The 22798-nt window shown below is 55.4% G+C and overlaps 1 protein-coding gene across 2 annotated transcripts; it reads left to right on the top strand.

The window, feature by feature from the left end:
* The first annotated feature begins 4428 nt into the window (after positions 1-4428).
* Positions 4429-20329, top strand: Mafk (MAF bZIP transcription factor K). 2 transcript variants are annotated; one of them, XM_045144530.1, is made up of 3 exons: positions 4429-4451; positions 16544-16623; positions 17454-20329. In XM_045144530.1, exons 2-3 carry the CDS (start codon positions 16588-16590, stop codon positions 17886-17888), a joined length of 471 nt encoding a protein of 156 aa, XP_045000465.1. In that variant the 5' UTR covers positions 4429-4451; positions 16544-16587; the 3' UTR covers positions 17889-20329. The 2 variants fall into 2 exon arrangements, with proteins under 2 accessions (XP_045000465.1, XP_004666401.1); XM_004666344.2 differs by lacking the exon at positions 4429-4451 and adding an exon at positions 15750-15897.
* The last annotated feature ends 2469 nt before the right edge of the window (positions 20330-22798 follow it).

Here is a 22798-nt window from a genome sequence, read left to right as displayed (position 1 = left end):
GAGAAGAGATCCTGTATCAGATAAGGTAGAAGGTGAGGAGAGACACTTTAAGCATGACCTCTGACCTCCATGTGCGTGTCACAGCATGGTCTCGCTCTCTCACACACACACACACACACACGCACACACTCACACGCACACACCCCACAAGTCAGTATGAAGAACGTGAGATAGCCACATGTAGTAGGTCACACCTATAATCCCAGCACTTTGGAGATGCACTATGAGTTCAAGGCCAGCCTGGATTACAAAGTGAATTCCAGGTCAGTCTGGACTAGAGTAAAACTTTGCTTTAAAACAAACAAACAAACAAACAAAAAATCAGAAACAAACAAAAAACAAAACAACAACAGAAAAAAAAAAAAAAACAAGCGGGGCATGGTAGCACATACCTTTAATCCCAGAACTCGGGAGGCAGAGGTAGGAAGATTGCAGTGAGTTCAAGACCACCCTGAGATTACTAGTTAATTCCTGGTCAGCCTGGAGTAGAGTGAAACCCTACCTCAAAAACAACAACAAAAAAGAAAGAAAGAAAGAAAGGAAGGGAGGGAGGGAGGGAGGGAGGGAGGGAAAGGAAAGGAAAGGAAAGGAAGGGCTGGAGAGATGGTGTATCGGTTAAGGTGCTTGCCTGCAAAGCCTAAGGACTCATGTTTGACTCTCCAGGTCCCACATAACGCAGATGCACAGTGATGCAAACATACAGTGACATATACGCACAAGGGGGCACATGCTTCTGGAGTTCTATCACAGTGGCTGGAGGCTCTGGAGTGCCAATTATCTTCTTCCCCTTTCTCTCTCGCATAAAAATAAAGGTCAGGGCTGGAGAGATGGCTTAGCAGTTAAGTTGCTTACCTGCAAAGTCAAAGGACCCAGGTTTGATTCCCCAGGACCCGTGTGAGCCAGATGCACAAGGTGTGCATGTGTCTGGGGTCAGCTTGTAGCGGCTAGAGGCCCTGGTGCACCCATTCTCTCTCTCTCTCTCTATCTGCCCCCTTCTAATAAATAAACAAACAAACAAATAAATAATTTCCTTTTTTCTCTTTTCAAAAAAATTTTTTTTGTTGTTTTTTTTGTTTTGTTTTTTGAGGTAGGGTCTCACGCTAGCCTAGGCTGACCTGGAATTCACTATGTAGTATCAGGGTGGCCTCAAACTCACAGCGATCCTCCTACCTCTGCCTCCCGAGTGCTGGGATTAAAGGCGTGCGCCACCACGCCCGGCTTCAAAAATTTTTTTTTATTAATAACTTCCATGATTATAAAAAATATCCCATGGTAATGCCCTTCTTCCCCTCACTTTCCCCTTTGAAATTCCATTCTCCATCATATCCCCTCCCCATCTCATTCAGTCTCTCTTTTATTTTGATGTCATGCTCTTTTCCTCCTCTTATGGTGGAGAATAAATAATTTTCTTAAAAGGCCAGTCTGTTGGGCTTGCCTTAAAAAACACAAGATAAAACCAAAACCAAACAGACATACCTACAGAGTATGGAGCTAGGCTTCATTGGTGAAGTGCTTACCACACAAGAGTGAGGACCATATCTCATATTCCCAGCACCCACATAAATGCTGAAATGGCCTGGTGGCCCACCTATGATCCCAGCATTTGAGCAGCAGTGATGGGGACTCCAGGGGCAAGCTGACTAGCTAGGCTAGCTGAATCAGTGATCTCAGGATTCAAGAAAGACTGCCTCGGTGACTAAGGTGGAGCGTGATCTACGATTCACCCCACAGGAACCTCCAGCCTCCACATGCATACATGCACACACATGTACATGCTTACCTGTGCACACACATTCATCCACACAATACACCATGCGCGCGCGCGCACACACACACACACACACACACACACACACAGACGTAATGAGGAAAAGTAAAACATGAGCAGCAAGTTCAAGAAATGGCACCACAGCCGGGCGTGGTGGCGCACGCCTTTAATCCCAGCATCTGGGAGGCAGAGATAGGTGGATCGCTGTGAGTTCGAGGGCACCCTGAGACTACATAGTGAATTCCAGGTCAGCCTGGGCTAGAGTGAGACCCTACCTTGAAAAACCAAAAAAAAAAAAAAAAAAAAAAAGAAAGAAAGAAAGAAAGAAAAAGAAATGGCACCACAAGGGCTGGGAGGATGGCTTAGCGGTTAAGACATTTGCCTGCAAAGCCAAAGGATCCAGGTTTGATTCCCCAGGACCCACGTAAGCCAGATGCACAAGGTGGCACATGTGTTTGGAGTTTCTTTCTAGCGAATAGAGGCCCTGGTGTGCCCAATCTCTCTCTCCCTCCCTCTCTCTCTGCCTCTTTCAAATGGATAAATAAAGAAGAAGAGGAAAAAGAAATGGCAACACAAAAACCAAAGCCAAGCTGGGGGAGATGGCTGGGTGGGTAGAGCCTTTGCCTAACTCACACTGAGCCCTGAGTTTCAGCACCACCTAAACCTGGTGTGGTGGTGCACGCACGTAATTCCAGCGCTTGAGAGGTGGAGGCAGGAGGATCGAGGTCATCCCTGATACGCGGAGTTCAAGGCCAGCCTGGGCTATCCGGAAAACGTCCCCGTGAGATGGTTGTTGCTGTCGCTGGTTCTGCTTTGTGCCTTTCCAGCTGCTCTGGGCAGGGCTTGCAGGCATAGAAGGACTGGCGGTCCCGGGGCCGCCACCCAGTGGTCAGTGTGGGAAGAGCATCTGCCAGCAGACGCAGATGAGACGTCTATCACTCAGTGATAGGACCACCCAGAAAACCGGCCCCTTGGGCTGGAGGGATGGCTCAGCGGTTAAGGCGTTTGCCTGCACAGGCACACTTCAGAAGGTCCTGGGCAGGCGCAGCCTCAGGGTGTGAGAGCCCCACGTTCTCTCTCTGGAGAGTGATTGAGGAATGACCAGTTCCCAGCCTTGAGCAACACTTAGTTTGAAATAAAGACCTAGAAATTCATTCTGGGACTCACCTGCTGCTATACAAGGGTCTCAGGAAGGGTCACCTTCAGGTCTGCCGTTCCTCTGGGGTCCCCCTGAGGGCCACTCACAGGGCTCCTGGGTGGGCTGCCCTCACACTGTGATGGGCCAGTGTCTCCCCAGGCCTTTGGTGGAGGGAGAGCCGTTTATTGTAACAGGCTCACAACGTTGCAGTCCACATTGAAGACATATGGCTCCTTCTCCCCACTGCTGGACAAGCGTGAGATATCAAGCTAGGTGAGTGGTGACGTCCAGCTGGACTGCAGAGGTTCAGGCAGGAGAATCAAAAGTCCCAGGTCAGAGGCTTAGCGGTTAAGGCCCTTGCCTGCGACGCCTAAGGACCCAGGTTCAATTCCGCAGTACCCACATAAACCCAGATACACAAGGGGGCGCGTGCATCTGGAGTTCCTTTGCAGCGACTAGAGGCCCTGATGTGCTCATTCTCTCTCTCTCTGCTTCCCTCTCTCAAATAAATAAAAAATATCTAAAAAACAGTTCCAGGCCAGCCTGAGCTGCCTGGTGAGACCTTGTTCCAAGCCAACAGAAATCCCTAGGCAAGGTGGGGTGTGGGTCAGTATGGTGGGGGCCTCCTCTGTGGGACGCCCCTTACCCCTTCAGACTAGGTGGTGTGACTCTGACCTACTACTCCCCAGCGCCCAGTCCATTCCACCCTTGAGTCAGTGTCACGTTCAGGGCCAGCTGGGCTCCATTCTCTCTGCGAGGCCCCGGGGAGTCCTCAGCAGCTGCGGCTGCTGGGCGACAGTGGCTGGACATGACGTGCGGACTTTGTGTAAAAGCCGGCGCACTTTGGGGCGCAGAGACACCCTCGTGACCCCTTAGCCTAGTTTATCATACTCCCTGCCTCGGGAAGGGCACAAGGTTGCGGGAACGCCTGGAGGCAGACGCAGCCCGCGCGCCCGCGTTTGCTGCGGGCACGTGCGAGGCGCTGCGCCCGGGACAGGACTCCGTCGTGGAGCCGCAGGACTGGGCGCGCGAGGGGCGTGGCGCAGGCGCGGGGCAGGCGCGGGGGCGTGGCTTCGGCTCGCGATGGGGGCGTGGCGCCAGCGCAGGGGCAGGCGAAGGGCGTGGTATGTGGAGGGCGTGGCATCACCCTGCTATGGGGGCGTGGCGCAGGCGCGGGGCAGAGGAGGGGCGTGGCATGTGGAGGGCGTGGCCTCGGCTCGCGATGGGGGCGTGGCGCCGGCGCGGGGCAAGCGAGGAGGTGGTGCTCTGTGGGCGTGGCTTCGTCCTGCGATGGGGGCGTGGCTGCGGCAGGGAGCGAGGGGCTGGGGCGGGTCGCTGACGCGCGCTGACGCGCGATCCCGGAAGCGGTGTCAGCGCTGGGGAGCCGGCGGCGGGCGGGCTGGCGGCGGGGACTTGTTGTTGTTCGCGAAGTCGGAGCCGAGCGCTGGGCAGAGGCGGCGGCTGTGCGGAGCGCGAGGAGGGGAGCGCGCGAGCCGAGCGCGTGCCCGCGAGAAGCCGCCGCGCCTGGGGCCTTGCGCCACGCCGGTGAGTGGGGGGTCTGCGGGCGGACGCGGGGACGGGTCGGCTCCGGCCGCTGAGTCACGGCCGTCGGGACTTCCCCGAGGGGCCGACTCTGGGCTGGGGAACGACATCGGTGGTCCCGCACCTGCCCGGAGCCCTTGGTCTTGCGCGTGCGGGTTCAGAGCCGCCCGGGACCCGGGGCGGGGTGACAGCGCGGGCGCGGCGCCTCCGCCACCCCGAGCGGCACCGCGGCCGCCACGTGCCGGGGCCGAGCGAGCGCCCGGGCCGCGCTCACCGGGACCCGCTGCCGCCCGCCGCGTCCCGGAGGTCTTCGGTCGGATCCTCCCGGAGGCCCGGGCAGCTGGTGTCACTTTCTAATCAGCTGACCCGCCCGGGGTGCCGGAAGGAAAGCCGGTACGTGGAAGCCATGGGTGGGGAAGGAGGCAGGTGACTGTCTTGGCCAGCCTGTGGCTTCACTTTCTGCAGGTGTGGTCGGAGGCCATGGGTCTGTTCAAGTCTTAAGTGTGCTTTTTTTTGCCCCCCCCCCCCATCGGGTTAGCAGATAGGTGTGTGTGTGTGCGCGCGCGCGCGTGTGTGTGCGCGCGCGCTTGTCTTGCCAAGAAATCAGGAGCAATTTACAAAACCCGAGGTGGCAGAAAGTCTCGTGGTGCTTGGCGCCCGGAGTAGGACCTCCTCTTTTGGCATTCTGTCTCACTCTGGGAGACCGCAGTCACTTCAGGCCGCACAAAACTTATTGGGGGCTTGGGGGGCCCCACAGCTTCTTGTCCTCCTGTCTCATGTGAACCGTTTTTGCCTGCCGTGCCTTGTCTCAGGTCTTGTAACAGCTAAAGTAGGAATTGGATGCACCTAGCCGTTCACTCACTGACTGCTTAACCATGAGGCACCCACCTTTCCCTTGTCCGGTCGCCTGCCCACTCCCACCCCCATCCCTGGAAAACAACGTGGCTCTGAAAACCCAGCCCATGCCACACGACACCTAGAGCCAGCTCCGTGGCTCAGCCCCTCCCGCTGATTGTCCATAGTAAGCTCTAGGACCCCCCTGATTGGCGCTGATGAAGTCTTGCTGTGACAACTACGTTGTGAAGGGCATTTGGTACAGTGTAGGCAGGTGTTCTGATGCCTTAGATCTGGCCTTTCCAATCCTGATGTTCTCAGGGCTCAAAGAGCTTTCAAAAAGGTGTTCATCTGAAGCTGGTGTGGCACGCGCTTGTATGTAATCCCAGCACTTTGAAGGTGAGGCAAGAAGATCTTGAGTTCAAGGCCAGCCTAAGCTACATAGTGAGACCCTGTTTCAGAAAACTCCAAAGCAAAGCAAAACAAAACAAAATGTATTTATCTAGACAAGAAAGTGGGCCGTGTGGGTAGATGGGATGAACCTAGGGCCTGTTATACTGTGGGCAGCCCATGCTGACAAGAATTTTCCTCCTTAACCAACCCAACAGGAATGTCTTGAGTTTGACCTTGGTGGAGGGAGTCTACAGTTCTAACTTAAAACTAGACCTCTTGCAATTCCAAAATAAAGCGTTCATTTGAGCAGAAGGCCCAGTCAGGCCTCTCCTCCAGAACACATGCGCCTGTTGTACTTGAACCGAGCCCTGGCTTGGAGGGCTGGGTTCCAAGTTCAGTGCTGCGTACTTTCCAGGTGGTGGCTAAAAATGGGAGTTGGACAGAGGGTTCTCGGAGGCCTTTATGTGTCCAGCCCTTTTGCCAGCACCAGCAAGGCTGCTCCACAGCCTTTTAAGATCTTTCCAGCCACTCTGTCCGGGACAAAGTCTGTCCTGCTGGCGGGTTTGTTTATAGCCTTGGGCTGAGCTGCTTGCTGTCTGGAGCTGGAAGCTGTGCCTGCTCCTGCCCCGGCTGTTTCTGAGTCTAAAGGTTTCTTGGAGTGGCCTTTCTGGACGTCGGGTCCAGTCCACAGGGGAAGTGGAAATCCGGCCAGCTGGGAGAATTCTCTGTGTGGCCGATCCCGGGAGCTGTAAACAGTGACTCACTCCCGCCCCACCCTCCCTGTTCTCTGCTCATGGAAGATGCGTTGTTGCTCTTGTATTTACTTTTGCTTTTTATAAGTCACCGAAGCGTTGTATTTCCTCTTTCTTACAGTTGCAGGAAACTGAAAGTGTTATCTGAAAATTATAGAATTTCACGGCAGGTAGACACGAACCTGGGTGATCATGTAGCCCACCGCTCAGCCAGTATAGGGCAGGGAGCTGCAGCTTGAAGGTTCCAAGGTTCAGTGCTGGGTCTGGCCTGAGGTCAGAAAGTTTAGGGTCAGGAGCTAGGGGGACAGGTCTGGTGTGGCACCAGCCTTCTCTTCAAAGAGGCCGTCTGCCAAGCTTTCCTCCCTGCCTAGCCCCATCCCTCTTGTTTATAAAGCAGACCTTTCTCAATACCTTGATGGTACCAAGGAAAGCTGCTGTAGCCACCACAGGTTCCTTGCCTGGCGGGAGTGCGTGGTGCAATGAGGAAGTTGGAGGAAAGTTCTAGAACTAGGTCTAGGTCAAGAGTGGATGCTTACTCCAAAGAGGACATCTAGGAGGGCTTTCTGGAAGAAGCAGGAGTGGGGGGAGAGGTGGAGACCTCTATATCCACTACAGGCAGGGGCTTTCAGGAGCCATAGGAAGGGCCAGAGATGGTAACCAAGCCAGGGAGTGGAGGTCTCAGGAGGGACCACAAGACCCCTGGCGCCTGTGAAGCTGTGTGTTTGAGGCACCAAGGTCAGAGATGAGCCAAAGCTGGGGACTAGAGAGAAGCTGGGCTTGCATGGGGCCTGGCAAGAGACCCTGGGGCCAGAGCAGGACTGGATCGTGAGCTGAGCATGATGTCCCTGCACTTGGAAAACTGAGGCAGGAGGATCTCCAGTCTGAGGCCACCCTGGGCTACATAGTCTAGGTTAGCCTGGACTCTGGGCCCTGTGTTCACAGACAAGTGAATGGGGATGGAGGGGTGAGGACTAGGTCACGGGGCCAAGGAGATGGCTCCGCCGTTACAGACAACAGCAGAGCCTGCTCAGGCAAGTCCCCAGTCACCCACACCCACATGACATGGACTGGCCCTTTGCACACGGACATACACACATTAAATAATAAATAAATAAATTGCTGGGCATGGTGGCACACGCCGTTAATCCCAGCACTTGGGAGGCAGAGGTAAGAGGATGGCTGTGAGTTTGAGACCACCCTGAGACTCCATAGTGAATTCCAGGTCAGCCTGGGCTAGAGTGAAACCCTACCTCGAAAAGAACACAGAACTAGGTCATAGAGCAGATGAGGAAGAGGGATAAGGGGCTGGCGGTGATTCTGTCTGAGTGGTGGGGGCTGTCATCAGAACTGGAAACAGGTTTGGCTATTAGGCTGTTCCCAGGGGACATCTTCAACTAAGTGTTAGGAGCTGGCCGAAGTCCCCACCAGGGACAAAACAGATCCCTACAGGGAGGCTAGTGGCAGAGGGATCACCTAGCCAGCTATGGGCGAGGAGGCCTGGGCAAGGGGCACCCGGCATGGCAGTGGCTGCTCACGGGGTGTGTCATGCAGCCTGTTGTCTGCCTCGCAGCCACTGCCTGAGTCACCACTGAACAGAGCCAGGATGACACAGCTTCCTCAGACTGAAACGCAAGGTGACCAGACGTCCTCTAGTACTGGGCAGACAGTTTCAGCTTATGGGACGGTGGCCAGCCAGGGCTGGACTGGGGGGTGCCCAGCCATGAAGCCTTCTTGGTCGGTAATGAGAGGTTCTGCCATTCACCCAGCCGGGGGAGCAGCTGTGGCTACACTTCACTGACACCTGCCCTCTGGGTGCTTGTCCTGTGTGTGCCCCACAGACCCATGTGGAAAGGGCGCTCCACTCTGAGCCAGGCATGGTGGCTCACACCCATAGTCCTAGCCCTCAGAAGGCTGAGGTGGGAGGATTGCCATGAGTTTGAGGCCAGCCTGGGCTAGAGTGAGACACTGTCTCAAAAAAAACAAAGGCTCCCAAGCAGGCTGAGCATCGCTGATGGCCCCAGCTCTGTAGACTTGTAGCATCAGGGTTTTGTCACGTGACACATTTTGCCGCTTGCTGCCTAGAGTTTGAACCTAGTCCTCTTGGATGGAATGTGTCTCCCATCTTCATCCTCCTCCATCTTCCTGTCTTGCCAGTCTTGGGAGACTAGTGATGAGAAGGACACATCCTCCTTTGTAGGAGACAGGCCATGGGAATGGGAGGCCTGTACCTGGCTCACTCTCTGAAAGAGCCAGTCTAAGCTAGGCCTGGGTTACCTGCTGCCCCAGATGTCTAGGCTGAATTTCTACCCTCTTTAAAAAAAAAATATTATTAGAGAGACAGAGAGAGAAAGCATATGGGAATGCCAGCGCCTCTGCTGCAAACGAACTCCAGGTGCATGAGCCACTTTGTACGTCTGGTTTTATGTGTCTACTGAGGAATTGAACCCTGGGTTGTGAGGCTTTCCAAGCAAGTGCCTTTAACCACTGAGCAATTTCAACAGCCCCTGTTTATCTTTTTGGTTTTTTATTTTAAATTGTTTGGTTTTTTTGAGGTAGGGTCTCACTCTGGCCCAGACTGATCTGGAATTTACTATGTGGTCTCAGGGTGGCCTCAAAGTCATGGCCATCCTCCTATCTCTGCCTCCCAAGTGCTGGGACTAAAGGCGTGTGCCACCATGTCTTGCTTTTTCTTTATTATTTATTTTTGAGAGAGAGATGGGCGTGCTAGGGCCTTTCAGCTGCTGCGAATAAACCCCAGACACATGTGTCCCCTTGTGCGCATGTGTGACATGGCGTGTTTGCATCACTGTGCATCTGGCTACATGGGACTTGGAGATTCGAACACCAATTCTTAGGCTTCACAAGCACGCACTTTAATGGCTAAGCCATCTCTCCAACCTCCTTTTTTTTTTTTTTTAAATTTCAAGGTTATTTTTATCAACCTCCTTTTTTTAATTTGTTTTTTTGTTTGTTTGTTTGTTTGTTTGTTTGTTTGAGGTAAGGTCTCTCTCTAGCCTAGACTAACCTGGAATTCACTATGTAGTGTCAGGGTGGCCTCAAACTCATGGTGATCTTCCTACCTCTACCTGCGGAGTGCAGGTATTAAAGGCAGGCTAAATTATTGTTTTGTTTTCTTTCTTTTGTGAGGTGGGGTTTCACCTTAGCCCAGGCTGACCTGGAATTCACTTTGTACTCTCAGGGTGGCCTTGAACTCACAGAAGTCCTCTGACTTCTACCTCCCAAGTGCTGGGACTAAAGGCGTGTGTCACCACGCCTGGCTCAATTTTTTTTTTTTTTTTTTTTTGAGACATGCCCAACAGACTGGCCTTTCTTTTCTTTTTTGTTTTTTGAGGTTGAGTCTCACTCTGGCTCAGGCTGACCTGGAATTTGCTCTGTAGTCTCAGGGTGGCCTCAAACTCATGGTGATTCTCCTACCTCTGCCTCCTGAGTGCTGGGCTTAAATGCATGCGCCACCATGCCCGGCTGGCCTTTCTTTTTATGAGAGACAGAGAGTGAGTTGGCACGCCTGGGCCTTCAACCACTGTTCATGAAATCCATATATGTGTGCCACCTTGTGTACGTGTGCAGCCTTATGCATGCGTCACCTTGTGCTCTGGCTTGTGTGGGATCTGTGGAGTTGAACCTGGGTCCTTAGGCTTCATAGGCAAGTGCCTTAACAGTTAAGCCATCTCTCCAGCCCCAGTTTATCTAGAGAGAGAGAGAGAGAGAGAGACAGACACAGACAGACAGACAGACAGACAGACACACACACACACACATGGGTGCATGCCACAGCCTATGTATGGAGGTCAGAGGACAACCTGTTGTCATTCTTGCCTTCTATTTTGTTTTAGGCTGGATCTCTCTCTCTCTTTGTTTTTCGAGATAGGGTTTCACTCTAGCCTAGGCTGACCTGGAATTCACTATATGGTCTCAAGGTGGCTTTGAACTCATGGCGATCCTCCAACCTCTGCCTCCTAAGTGCGGAGATTAAAGGCGTGCGCCACTACGTCTGCCTTTTTTTTCCTTTTTAATGAGAGAGAGAATTGGTGCACCAGGGCCTCTAGCCACTGCAGTCAAACTCCAGACATGTGGTCCTCCTTGTGCACACTCATGGTCTTGTGTGTCTGGCTCACGTGGGTTCTGGGAAGTTAAACCTGGGTCCTTAAGGCTTCGCAGGCAAGTGCAGGGCTGGATCTCGTTGATGTGTACCCCAGGCTAGCAAGCTTCCAAAGATCCTGCGATCTCTGCCTCCCATCTTGGCAGTTACAGAGGTTGACTGTTGCACGTGGCTCTGTGTGGGTTGTAGGGATCTGAACTGAGGGTGTACTTTACCCGCTGAGCCACACCTCCATGCCCACGTCCCCACGCTCTGCAGAGTTCCTCCCTGAGCTCATGGGCTACCTCAGTGTGTCCTAGAATACGAGGGCTTGTCTACCTCGGGCCCTGAGTCTGGTGTGGCACTGTCCGAGGCTGCCGCCGCCTCCCTTTCTTCAGAGGAGAGACCGGACAGAGCCTCCTGACCACCTCCCAGTTTGATGCACCTTGCTTGGGTCGGTGCAGCAGTTCACACAGCACCGGCTCAGAGCTCTGCCCCAGGACTCTAGCATTGGCACTGACTGCTGAAACTTCTCCATGATTTTTCTGAACTTCCAGAGGCTTGGGGGGCCACGTGTTCTTTGTTGAGGGCCATTACACCTAAGACCCTTAGTGTCTGGGTCAGAAACTGCCAGAAAGGCATCTTTATAATGCCGACAAGCTGCTAGTGCTGGGCACTGCCTTGGGCCCTGGTGGGAGGGAAGCCAGCTTCTCGGTGTCTTCCTGTGGTATGGTGTGGGGCCTTGGCACACCCTCCGGTGTGGCATGGCCATTGCTTCCGTGTCTCTAAGCCTGGGCTCAGGAAGGAGGCTGCTGGGCTCAGTGGCTTACAGAGCCCTTCAGAGTGACTGACTTCCTTCCCTTTTAAAAATTTATTTGCTTGCCTGTGTGCACGCATGCATGCATGCTGTGCATTTGCCACTGCAAACGAACGCCTGTCTAGCTTTACATGGGTGAGTGGCTGGGGATTCGACCTGAACCTGCAGAGTTTGCAAACAGGTACCCTTAACCACTGAGCCATCTCCCCAGCCCCCTCCCTCCTTTTCTTTCGACAAGGCCTCTAGTCCATGCTGGCCTTGAACTTACTATGTCGTGGGGATGGCCTTGAACTCCTGCCTTCTCTCGTCAGTACTGGGCTTACAAGTGTGTACTCGCACACCCAGCATTTTTTATTTTATTTTATTTTTTGGTTTTTCGAGGTAGGGTCTCAGTCTAGTCCAAGTTGACCTGGAACTCACTGTGTAGTTTCAGGGTGGCCTCAAACTCACGGAAATCCACCTACCTCTGCCTCCCAAGTGCTGGGATTAAAGGTGTGTGCGACCACGCCCAGTTTTTTTTTGTTTTTTTTTTTTAGACAAGATCTTGCTATGTGTAGTCCAGGCTGTCCTTGAATCTCTTGCTTCTGCCTCCCAAGTGTGGGATTATGGAGTCTGATGCCACATTGGTTCCGTTTTTTTTGTTTGTTTGTTTGTTTTTTTGAGGTAGGGTCTCACCCTAGCCCAGGCTGACCTGGAATTCACTATGGAGTCTCAGGGTGGCCTCGAACTCATGGCAGTCTTCCTTCCTCTGCCTCCCGTGTTGGGATTAAAGGTGTGCGCCACCACGCCTGGCGGCTCAGTGTTTTGACATTTCTTGTTTTGCAGACTTTTCACACTTAGCGATCTCTCTGGGGCTGGGGTGTAGCCCAGTTGTAGAGACATAGATAGCAGCGTGAGGTCCTGGTTCCATCTCCAGCACCACAAGAAGGCCTCAAAACAATGAAGCTTCCTTCTGGACCTCCTTCCCAAGGTCTACTGCCATTTCACTTGACTGATTTTGTGCGTGCCCGCACAGTACCCGTGTGCGACGGTCAGAGGTCAACGTCAAGTGCCTTCCTCAGTCACTCTTTACATCTTGAGAGAGTCTCTCGTCAATGCAGCATTCACCCATTCAGCTAGACTGGCTGGCTAGCGAGCCCGAGGGATTCTCCTGTTTCCCCAGTTCTGAAATCACAGGCATGCATTGCCCCACCCAGCATTTCCATGGGTGCTGGGGTCCAAACTCAGGTCCTCATGCTTGCATGGCAAACACTTTACCCACTGAGCCTTCTTCTCTCCAGCCTATGATTTTTTTTTTTTTTTTTTGAGGTCGGGTTTTGCTCTAGCCCAGGGCTGACCTGGAATTCACTATGTAGTCTCAGGGTGGCCTCACACTCACAGTGATCTTCCAGTCTGTGCCTCCCAAATGCTGGGATTAAAGGAGTGGGCCACCACGCCTGGCTGTTTTTTTTTTTAAGGGTACTAGAGGTGGAACCCACGTCCTCCTTGTACATGCTAGGCAAGCGCTGTACCCTGAGTTACCTCCCCAGCCATCTCTTTGTTTATTATCTTGAGACAAAGACTAACTAAATTGCCCAGGCTGGCTTTGGACTCACTCTGTAGCTCAGACTAGCCTTGACTTTGTGCTTCTCTTGAGCAGCTGGGATGACAGGCAAGGTTTGCCTTGGATGTATAAAGTATTTTAAAAAGTCAAGAGGGTACTTGATGTGTGTGGGGGCAGAGGTACATTCTGGCAGCAACCTCTACCACATACTAAGTTGGTGAAAATCACCATGCCCAGGCTGTTTCCGGCGACTGAAAGGCAGGTGCCTGACCCGTGGCCCATGTTGGCCTCGCCTCTCAGCTTTGAAGGTTGCCCCCGTGCTGGCTGTACAGGATGGAGGCTGAACTGTCCTGACATAGGGTTCAGGCCTCCCGCAGAACAGGGACCCTTAGGTTAGAAGCTGAGCTGGGGTAGGTGGTGCTAGGAGGCCCTGTCTTCATTCCACCCGAGGCCTGGCTGAGACTCAGGGCTTTGAGACCTGTTGGAGGTGTGTGCCCAGCTACCAGGTGGGAGCTTGGTAGGCTTGAAGGTGTGGTCTGAGACCCCCCCCACACCCCAAGTGGGTATTTTTCTCTCAGCATCACCTGCAAGGCTCAGCCCTGAGATCTTTTTAAAAATACTTTTTATTTACTTGTAAGCAGAGAGAGACAGAGAATGGGTGGGCCAGGGCCTCTAGCCACTGAAAACAGACTTCAGATGCATGCACCACTTGGTGCATCTGGCTTTACGTGGGTACAGGGGAATCAAACCCTGTCATTAGATGTTGCAGACAAGTGCCTTAACAGCTTAACCATCTCTCCAGTCCCTCCCCTTTTAAAAAATATATATTTGGGCTGGAGAGATGGCTTAGCGGTTAAGCGCTTGCCTGTGAAGCCTAAGGACCCAGGTTTGAGGCTCGGTTCCCCAGGTCCCACGTTAGCCAGATACACAAGGGGCACATGCATCTGGAGTTCGTTTGCAGAGGCTGGAAGCCCTGGCGTGCCCATTCTCTCTCTCTCCCTCTATCTGTCTTTCTCTCTGTGTCTGTTGCTCTCAAATAAATAAATAAAAATTTAAAATATATATATATATATATATATATATTTTTTTTATTTATTTATTTATTTATTTATTTGAGAGAGAGAGAATGGGTGCACCAGAGCCTCTTGCCTATGCACATAAACTCTACCTGAATATGCCACTTTGTGCATCTGGCTTTACCTGAGGACTGGGGAATTGAACCCAGGCTTGTGGGCTTTGAAGCAAGTATCTTTAACTGCTGAGCCATTTTTCTAGCCCCAGCCCTGGGATTTTTGTGAGGAGCTAGGTCCCTGGGGCTCTTTCTTTTTTCCCTAGGCAGTGACCCCCCAGCTGGAAAGCAGAGGGCTTATCCTCGAACAAATCTTGTGTGTGGGGGGGTGGCATTTGCCCATGCCTGCTTGGCTGTCATGTGTCATACCTATGCTAGTTAAGGGCTGAAGGCAGGGCACTGGCGCAACCCTGGCAGGGATTGGTTTTGTCTCCGGTATCCTGGGAGAAGCCCAGATGCCCAGTGAGGTGGGTGTAGAGGGGGAGAGCCTGGGAGGGGCCCATCCTGCTGTCCAGGTGACCTCCTGGAATATAGGATGTATCAGTTGACCTCTGTGGGGTCACCTGGGGGCTAGCTCAGTCCCGTGAGCATCCTGGCCACCTGGATGTCCCAGCACTGACGTCATGGGAGTGGAAAGATTCTTTCTGTGAGCTGAGCTCTGGTGTTTGGTGCCCGGCGCCTCATGGCACCCCTGGGTCTGACCTGAGGCCCCTTCTTCCCAGGAACCTTCCTTTTCCGCTGCTGGCGGCAGCCCCAGGGGCCCATGAGCATGCGGGTAGGAGGGGCGTCCTTGTGTGGGAATGTGAGAGGCTCTGTAAACAGCCAGTGACTCACCACATAGCTATGCCACTCACGCTGCCCAGCCTCCTCCCTCCACGGAAAAGTTTCTCATGGTTCCTGGTCTCCCAGGCGCCTGGTGTGTGGGTCCCTCCCAGGGTGAGGAGCCCCTGGCTTCTTTAGGAGTGGGGTAGGAGGGGTCCGTGGACACCCCTCGGGCCTCCTATGTGTGATCTCCTGCCTCAGTCACACCACCCCACGGCTGCTTTGGTCGGTCTCTGCAAGCGCACTTTGCCCCTTTCCACCTGCCCACCAGAGCTCCCTGCATCAGGGCTGGCCACCACCAGTGTCCACGGGAGTGGCTGACGGTGTCACCAGGGTGCTGACTGTGCAGCCCAGAGCCAAGACTCCGGCACCCTTTGGCGGTAGAGGGTGAGAGGCTGTGGAGACTGTTCCCCATTGGAGCTGTGGCCACAGGCTGGAGAGCTTCAGGCCCGAGGGTCCTTGGTCTGCAGGGAGGGGACAGTGGAGGTCACCCAGGGTCCCGAGGGTCCTTGGTCTGCAGGGAGGGGACAGTGGAGGTCACCCAGGGTCCCCTGCACCATCCTTGGAGTGTTTCCCCTCATACCTTTTGCGTGTGCTCATCTTGTTGGGGTTTGGAATGTAGGAGCTGGGTACCCCCCCCCCCCGCCTCTTCCATAGTGGTGGTGGTGGGGAATGAAGGGGTTTGTTTACTGTCTGACAACCGTGTGATGTCTTTTGCACAGGCCTGACCCGAAGTCCTGATGATTGCTTTTGGGCTTCTCCGTTGCCATGGCGACCATCAGGGCTGGCTACTTCCCAAGGTCGCCATGGCAACTATCAGAGGGGAATCATGCTTTGGATGCTTTGGCTGGGTTTTTCATGAATGATTAGGATGTGTGACACAATGCAGGCTCGCAAATGAGAAGGGCGGGCAAGGGGGCTGGCGGGGGGTGGCGGGGCCAGGTCCAGCCAGGCGGACGATTAGGTCTTGGAGACTGAGGCTCCATGCCCAGGTCTCCGGCCCCAGCCTCTGAACCTGCTGCCCACCTGGGAGCCCCTGCTCACTCTCTTGGGGCCACAGGGTCGCCTGGACAGCCTAGGCGGAGGTGGTGATGTCACAGCTGCAGTGCCCTTGGCTGCGGTAGGTGTCCCACAGGCTGCAAGGAGGGCGGGGCAGGGACACGGTGGTCGGTGCTCTGCACTGGTACGTCTCAGGGGTGAGACCCCTGGCAAGGGCAGGGCTCCCCCAAAAGGACCCTCCTCCTTCGCAGAAGCCAGACCATGGCAGGGATAGTGTCCTGCGGCCCTCTGCGCTCCTCCGGGGCCGTGTACTGTTGTTACTCCCAGAGGTGTGGCTTTGTGAGCCGTCCGTCCGTCTGTCCCTTTGCTCTGTAGGATGCAGCGCCTCTGTGGGGCTAGATATCTTATCTGAGTTCAGGAGGAAAGTGAGGACAGGAAGCAACTGGCAGTTACTCCATAGCACCGGTAGCAGATGCTAGCTTGGGGACAAGGGACTGTGTGTGACTGCTGGGGACGCGGGGTCCTGACAGCCCCGGGGGCTGGTCTCAGAGCTGAGGGTGGGCTTAGGTCTCCCCCGAGGCTGCTGGGAAGATGCAGCAGGTTGGCTGGGACACTCACCCCTGTACCCCGTGCGGACAGTCCCGTCCTGTCACCGTGACTGGGTCGTGTGAACGCAGAGCTGAGCCTCCTCCCTCCTCATGGTGGCGAGGCAGCACTGTCCCCCAGCCTGCCGGGGCCTAACCCACACCGCCGCTGTGCCTCTGCAGCTGCCGTTTCCACGTGGTTCTGTCCTGGTGACCGGGCCCAGGTTATGACGACGAATCCCAAGCCGAACAAGGCATTGAAGGTAAGGTGGGCGGGGCCTTCTTGTCCAGTGCTGCCCTTGGGGAGTGAGAATGGCCTTGTCCTCAGGAAGGGCCCCTCGGCTGGGAAGTATGCGGGAGGACAGATGGGGGGGGGGAGTCAACGAGGAACAGTGAGTTCACGGCCCAGAAGAATAGCCCGGCCTTGGCACCCGGGGGGGCACTCATGGCAAGGGGTGGAAGGGCACATGCAGGCAGCTGAGGCTGCGTCCGGAGGTCTTCTGCCCGCGGTTTCCCCCTCGCGCCGGGTGTGGACATAGTGGTCTCTGGCAAGCGGCTGTTCCAGCCTGCCGCTCCTCCTCAAGCAGCTCTGCTGCCTGCTGGGGCCTTGTCACTTCCGTGCCCACGGGAGCCCGTGGATTGGCTGTCCTGACTCGGGGGCTTCTCAGAGCTGTAGGTAGACTTGGGGTTCCCTCGGTGAGCTGGCCGAGGCCCTGAGTACCCTCCAGAGTTTCCATTCCCTCGAGGTCACCCCGTCCAGCCAGACCCTGGCTTTGCCTCAGTGGGTGGACGGTAGGTGCGGAAGGGTGGGCTGCTGTGCCTCCCTTGGAGGGGCTGGTTGAGCTCCCGTTCATATCGAGCATCTCTGGCCAGACTCCCATCTTGTGCAACCCTGTGGTTGGTGACGTCAGCACTTCCCGAGGGGCATTACCTGTTGAGAGCGAGTCACAGCAGCAGCGTGTCTGAGAGCCCCATGGTGCAAGGGGCACTGCTGGGTCTGTGTACCTGGCTTTTGGTCGCGGGGGTTGGGGACTGACCGCAGCGTGGACGTCTGCATCCCCCGCGGCGCTAAGGAGGACGCTGTTCCCTGCAGGTCAAGAAGGAGGCGGGCGAGAACGCCCCGGTGCTCGGCGACGATGAGCTGGTGTCCATGTCAGTGCGGGAGCTGAACCAGCACCTGCGGGGGCTCACCAAAGAGGAGGTCACCCGGCTCAAGCAGCGCAGGCGCACGCTCAAGAACCGCGGGTACGCCGCCAGCTGCCGCATCAAGCGCGTGACGCAGAAGGAGGAGCTGGAGCGGCAGCGCGTGGAGCTGCAGCAGGAGGTGGAGAAGCTGGCCCGGGAGAACAGCAGCATGCGCCTGGAGCTCGATGCCCTGCGCTCCAAGTACGAGGCCCTGCAGACCTTCGCACGCACTGTGGCTCGCGGGCCTGTCACGCCCACCAAGGTGGCCACCACCAGCGTCATCACCATCGTGAAGTCCGCCGAGCTCTCCTCCACCTCCGTGCCCTTCTCAGCTGCCTCCTAGTGCCCGCCGGGGCCGGGCGGGGGGGTGGGCATCCGCACGGCCCTCGTGCCTGTCTTGGGCTCCCTGGCACTGACTCCTCACGTCCATCTGCCCACTGAGAACTTTGTGGGGCCAAGGGCAGGGCCAGCAGGGAGAGGTGGTAGCTGCAAGGTGAAGGGAAGGCTCCCACGAGCCGGTGCCATACACTGCCTCATGCACACACTCACACCCCTTCCCTTCCTACATGTGCGTTTTCAGGAGCTGGTGGGAGCCACATGAGCCGCCAAGAGGAGCGACTTCAGGAGCCAGGTCTCTGTGGCAGTGTATGGGGACACATCTTCCACTCCGCCCATGACCTGGGCCCCAGCCAGGACAGACACCATGTTGCCCTTGCTGACCTCTGGCCTGGGCATACGGGTGGTGGAAAAGGCCTGTTGGCAGCTCTGGCTCTCTCGTTGTCTGCCAAAGGGCACTAACCTGCTTTAGGTCCCGGGAGGCAGTTATTGGTGGGGGTCGCCTGCAATGACCATCATGGCCCCTGTGGACTAGGAGGAGCTGGCCAGATGGTCACATGGGAGGGCCTGTCCAGTACACGTGCACAGGGTTGCACTGTCATGTAGTGTCCCTGCAGAGGAAGCTGCCCCCAGCATGGTGCCAGAGCAAGCAGCCATCCCAGGTCTTGGTGAGGCGGGCTCAGGAGTGGACCATGGGAGTCCAGTTACTGGGGTTGCCTCTTGTTTGCTGTTGTCTGGGGAGGAGCAGGTGAGGTCAGAGGGATGTGGAGGTGGCAGTTGAGGGTATTGTGTGGAGTGGACTGGCTTGAGGAAGATGGGTCGGTGAGGTAGGTGAGGGTGGGCTGGGAGTGTAGGGTGCCTAGGTCCCGGGACACGGGCGCTGACCGGAGGGTAGGTGTGGGCCACAGGGCCTTGCAGGCAGGTCAGTGCGAGGCTAACGGTGCAGGGATACTCGTAACCTTGGTGCTTGTCACCTAAACCCCTGCCTGTTCCTCCTCTGTGGAGTTCTAGACCACTGGCCATCTTGGGGACCCTTCCCGTGAAGGGCGGTAGCCGGGCGAGTGGATAGTATCCCTGAGACACTGCCTGGAGTGAGCTAGTCAATGCAGGCACTGCCACTTGCCCGGAGCCAACATGTGTGACAAGAGGGGCCGGTCCCCCTCGGCCTGCCCCCTCACCCACACCCCCAAGCCTGTGTTGTAGGGTGTGGCCAGGTCCGAAGGGGGCTGGAGGACAAACAGCCCCAAGGGCTGTGACTTAGTTCTGGTCTACTGTTCGAAACGAACAGAAGGAGTTGGGGGTCCCCTGTGGTGCTGCTGTGTGGCTGACTGTTCCTCAGGCCCTGGGGAGCGGTGAGGAGAGGGTGCAGGCCACATCACACCACAGCCAGGCACTTAGAGGGCGCTGTAGAAACCATAGCCATGGTAGGTAATCCATATTGGATATCAATAAGGACCATGGGAATATTTAAAGAAAGAGAGAAGGTATATATATGAGATATATATATATATATATATATAAAATTCTATACACATTTTATCGTACAGATTTTTTCATAGCAATTTTCTTTCCCAGTTTGATACTGTAGATCTTTATTAGCAGAGTGGATTGGACAGGAGTAGGGGGCTTTCTTCACTCCCTGCTTTCCACAAGCTGACCACTTGCCATGGACAGAGGCCCAGGGGGTGCTGGTGGCCTCTTCTGGGTTTTCCCACTGTGGTGCTGGGCGGTTGGGGGTCACCTGTCGGTTCCAGCAGGCACCATGTATGATCTTTGGGCCCCCAAGGCAAGCTGCAGTAGTGGTAGCCTTTTCTCGTCCATTCCTGGGTCCCCAGTGTCCCCCTCCGTGGGGCGCAAAGGCAGGTAACTCCTACCAATGGGTTGCTGCCCGCTCCTTGCCTGGTGTGCACGGCTGGGACTGGGGCTGGAGGGGCTCCCTATCCTGGGCCGTCAGGCTGGGCGGAGCTGCCACTGCAGTCTGAGCTGCCCTCCTCCAGGGCGCCCGGCAGAGCAGGGCAGGAAGGGTGCGGGGTTGCTCTGTTCCTCCCTCCATATCACTGAAATTTCACTGTCACAATTTAATATATGGAATTTTTTTTTATTTAAGAAAAAAAAAAAGACAAGGACCCCTGTCACATGGGTTTGTTTTCTGTCATGCCTCCTACTTCCCAAAGAAGGCAAGCGTTGCTTTTTCAAAGGTAGCGGGGACACATGCCGGCCACGCCAAGGCCTAGCGTCCCTAGCCGCCTGCTCCTCAGCAGTTTCATTTCAATATTTATTTTTTTTTTTTGTGCTACTTTTCCCCATGTTATAAATTATTGAGATCATCTACTGTGGATCCCCATCTGTGCCCTACCCTGATCATGGCCACCACCTAATTTATTGCTGTACATGTCGCTGCTGTGACTGCTTTTGTATCTTTGCAATAAAGAACTTGTTTTGAGATGCCCCAGGTGTGTGGAGGGTGACGGAGCCGGGAACCCTGCATACTGGGCTGCCCTGACGGGCACCGGGCCTCACCGCCGCCTCCTCCCACTGCCTTCTGGGGGGTTGCCTGGGCCTGCCTCCTGGGACACGAGGACTGCCACAAGGTGGTGCCTCCCCCTCTCCCTCTCCCTCGCCGTGCTCCCAGATCACCTGCATGTAGGTTGGTCCCTGCCCTAGCCCGCTCTGGTCAGGCACCTCTGACAGCTGATAGGACCTACGCTTCGCTGCTGGAGCAGTGGGTCCTCTCCCAGGGTTGGGGACCAGCCCCTCACCTGGCCTGTGGCCTGCCAGGCCTCTAGCTCTGAGTGACATCTGGTGGGGCTCTGAGATGAGTCTGCAGTGTACTACAAGAGGGATGGGCAGAGAGCATAGCCCAGGCTTAGGGTGTCAACAGGAATGTTCCAAGAAGCCAAGGGCTTCAGGACCCTGGCCACCCGGCTGTATGAGGAGTGCTGTCCCCCCATCCTCAGCGGGACTGACGGGCAGAGTCGCCAGCCTGCCTGTCCCTCCCCATCTGCACAGACTGTGGAGCAAGGCACCAGTGGTCCTTGCCGCTGTGGAGTTCTGACACCAGGTCTCTGCAGCCGACCCCAGGACCCCCTGACTGTGGCCTGCTCCTCCAGCCGGAGTGGTGGCCAGCCTCACAGGGCAGACAGGCTGTGGAAGGAGAGCTGGTGGCACCCTACCCCACCAGGGCCCTCAGGACTCCCTTCCGCGTGAGCCGCTGCAGGCTTTGCCCGAGTCATCTCACATGGGGACAGAGACCAGGACAAGAGCCAGGCCTCGTGGCTCACATGTATGTTCCCAGAACTTGAGAAGGCTGAGGCAGGAGGATTGTCACAAGTTCAAAGCCAACCTGAGCTAGAGTGAGACTGAAAAAATGGGCTGGGGCTGAGGGGATAGCTCAGTTGTTAAAAGTGCTTGCCTCAATCCCAGGAAAATACTGGGCATGGTGGTGCATGCCTGTAATCCTAGTACCAAGGAGGCAGAGATGAAGGATTCGTGGAGCTTAGTGGCCAACAAATTTAACCTAATTGATGAGCTCCAGGCCAGTGGGAGATCTTGTCTCTCCAAAATAAAAGGCGGGGGGAGGTTGGAGGGATGGCTTAGTGGTTAAGGGGCTTGCCTGCAAAGCCAAAAGACCAAATTTAATTCCCCAGGATCCATGTAAGCCAAGTGCACAAGGTGGCACATGTTTCTCAAGTTATTTGTAGCGGTTGAAGGTCCTGGTGCGCCCATTCTCTATCTGCCTCTTTCTCTCAAATAAATAAATTTTAAAAAATAGGAAGGGGGTTGCTGGAGAGATGTTTTAACAGGTAAGGTGCTTGCCTGCTAAACCTAAGGGCCCAGGTTCGATTCCCCAGTACCCACACAGGCCAGATGCACAGGGTGGTGCATGTGCCTGGAATTCATTTACAGTGGCTGGAGGCCCTTGGACGCCCATTTTTCTCTGTCAAATAAATAATTTAAAAAGGGCATTCCCAAGGATGCCACCCAAAGTTGTCTTCTGTTCTACACACACACACTCTACGTGAACACATGAACACCCACATACACACATTTGCAAAATGGGCCACAGGCTGGGCAAAGGTGAGTATGGCCCTCGCTGGGCCAAGCAGTCTTTCCTTGGGCCCCATGGGCTAGAGCTGGATTTGGGGGGAACCCCTCCCTTATTGGTGGCAATGACACTGAACCCATCCCTTCTCTACCCCTCCTGTATGTCCGTGTACCCGGATTGGCTCGTCCTGGGGTTGTATTCCAACCATATACGCTGAGTGCCCTGGGCAGTGTTCTCCCTGTGGCTTGGCTTTGTGTTGTGTAGGAAACAGGTCCGACCCCAGGTCGAGGTGTTTCCAGAAACAGGTGGCAGGGGCCGGTGGATGGCAGTGTGGTCAGCCCTTGGCACCTCTGCCTCCTCAGGCAACTAACTTGCTGGACCTTTCTGGGCTGAACTTCCCAGTGTTACTGTGTAGTATCAGCTTCGTTTCCTTCCTAAAGTGCAGACCTCAGACGCTGTCCAGTCTTGGCCCCTGTGTGCTTGCTGTCCGAGCTTGTAGGACGGGACCCTCCCCAGCTTGTCCTTTACACTTGGCTTTGGGGACCTCAGACCCCAAGGTGGCCTCTTCAAGGTAGAGGTGGCAGCTCACTACTGGCAGGGCCCCAGGCCTCCCCGCTCATCCGCTGGATGGCACAGAGCCTGTCTTGGCCTCCACCGTGCCGGTCTCAAGAAAATGCTGAGTGCCTCCTGGCTCTGCTGCCTGTGGACTGTGGGGCCGCCTTGTGGACCTGCTGGTTGTGGAGGGCATGATAAGGCGCTGGGGGAGGCTCTTTCCAGCCGGGCACAGGGAGGAACACAGCCTATCTTATCAGTCCAGCAGGGCCTGGGAGAAGCCACTGGCCTCGACTCCCTCCGTCCGTGGGCCCCAGGAA

Source organism: Jaculus jaculus, chromosome 2, assembly GCF_020740685.1.
Source record: "Jaculus jaculus isolate mJacJac1 chromosome 2, mJacJac1.mat.Y.cur, whole genome shotgun sequence".
Taxonomy (NCBI): Eukaryota; Metazoa; Chordata; class Mammalia; order Rodentia; family Dipodidae; genus Jaculus; species Jaculus jaculus.
The sequence above is the reverse complement of the archived record's forward strand: the minus strand, read 5'-3'. Positions and strand labels throughout refer to the sequence as shown.

Excerpts from the sequence above, each read along its gene's own strand:
- Mafk (XM_045144530.1), top strand. The coding sequence starts at position 16,588 with ATGACGACGAATCCCAAGCCGAACAAGGCATTGAAG. Across the intron at positions 16,624-17,453 it reads AGCCGAACAAGGCATTGAAG|GTCAAGAAGGAGGCGGGCGA; the intron begins GTAAGGTGGGCG and ends TGTTCCCTGCAG.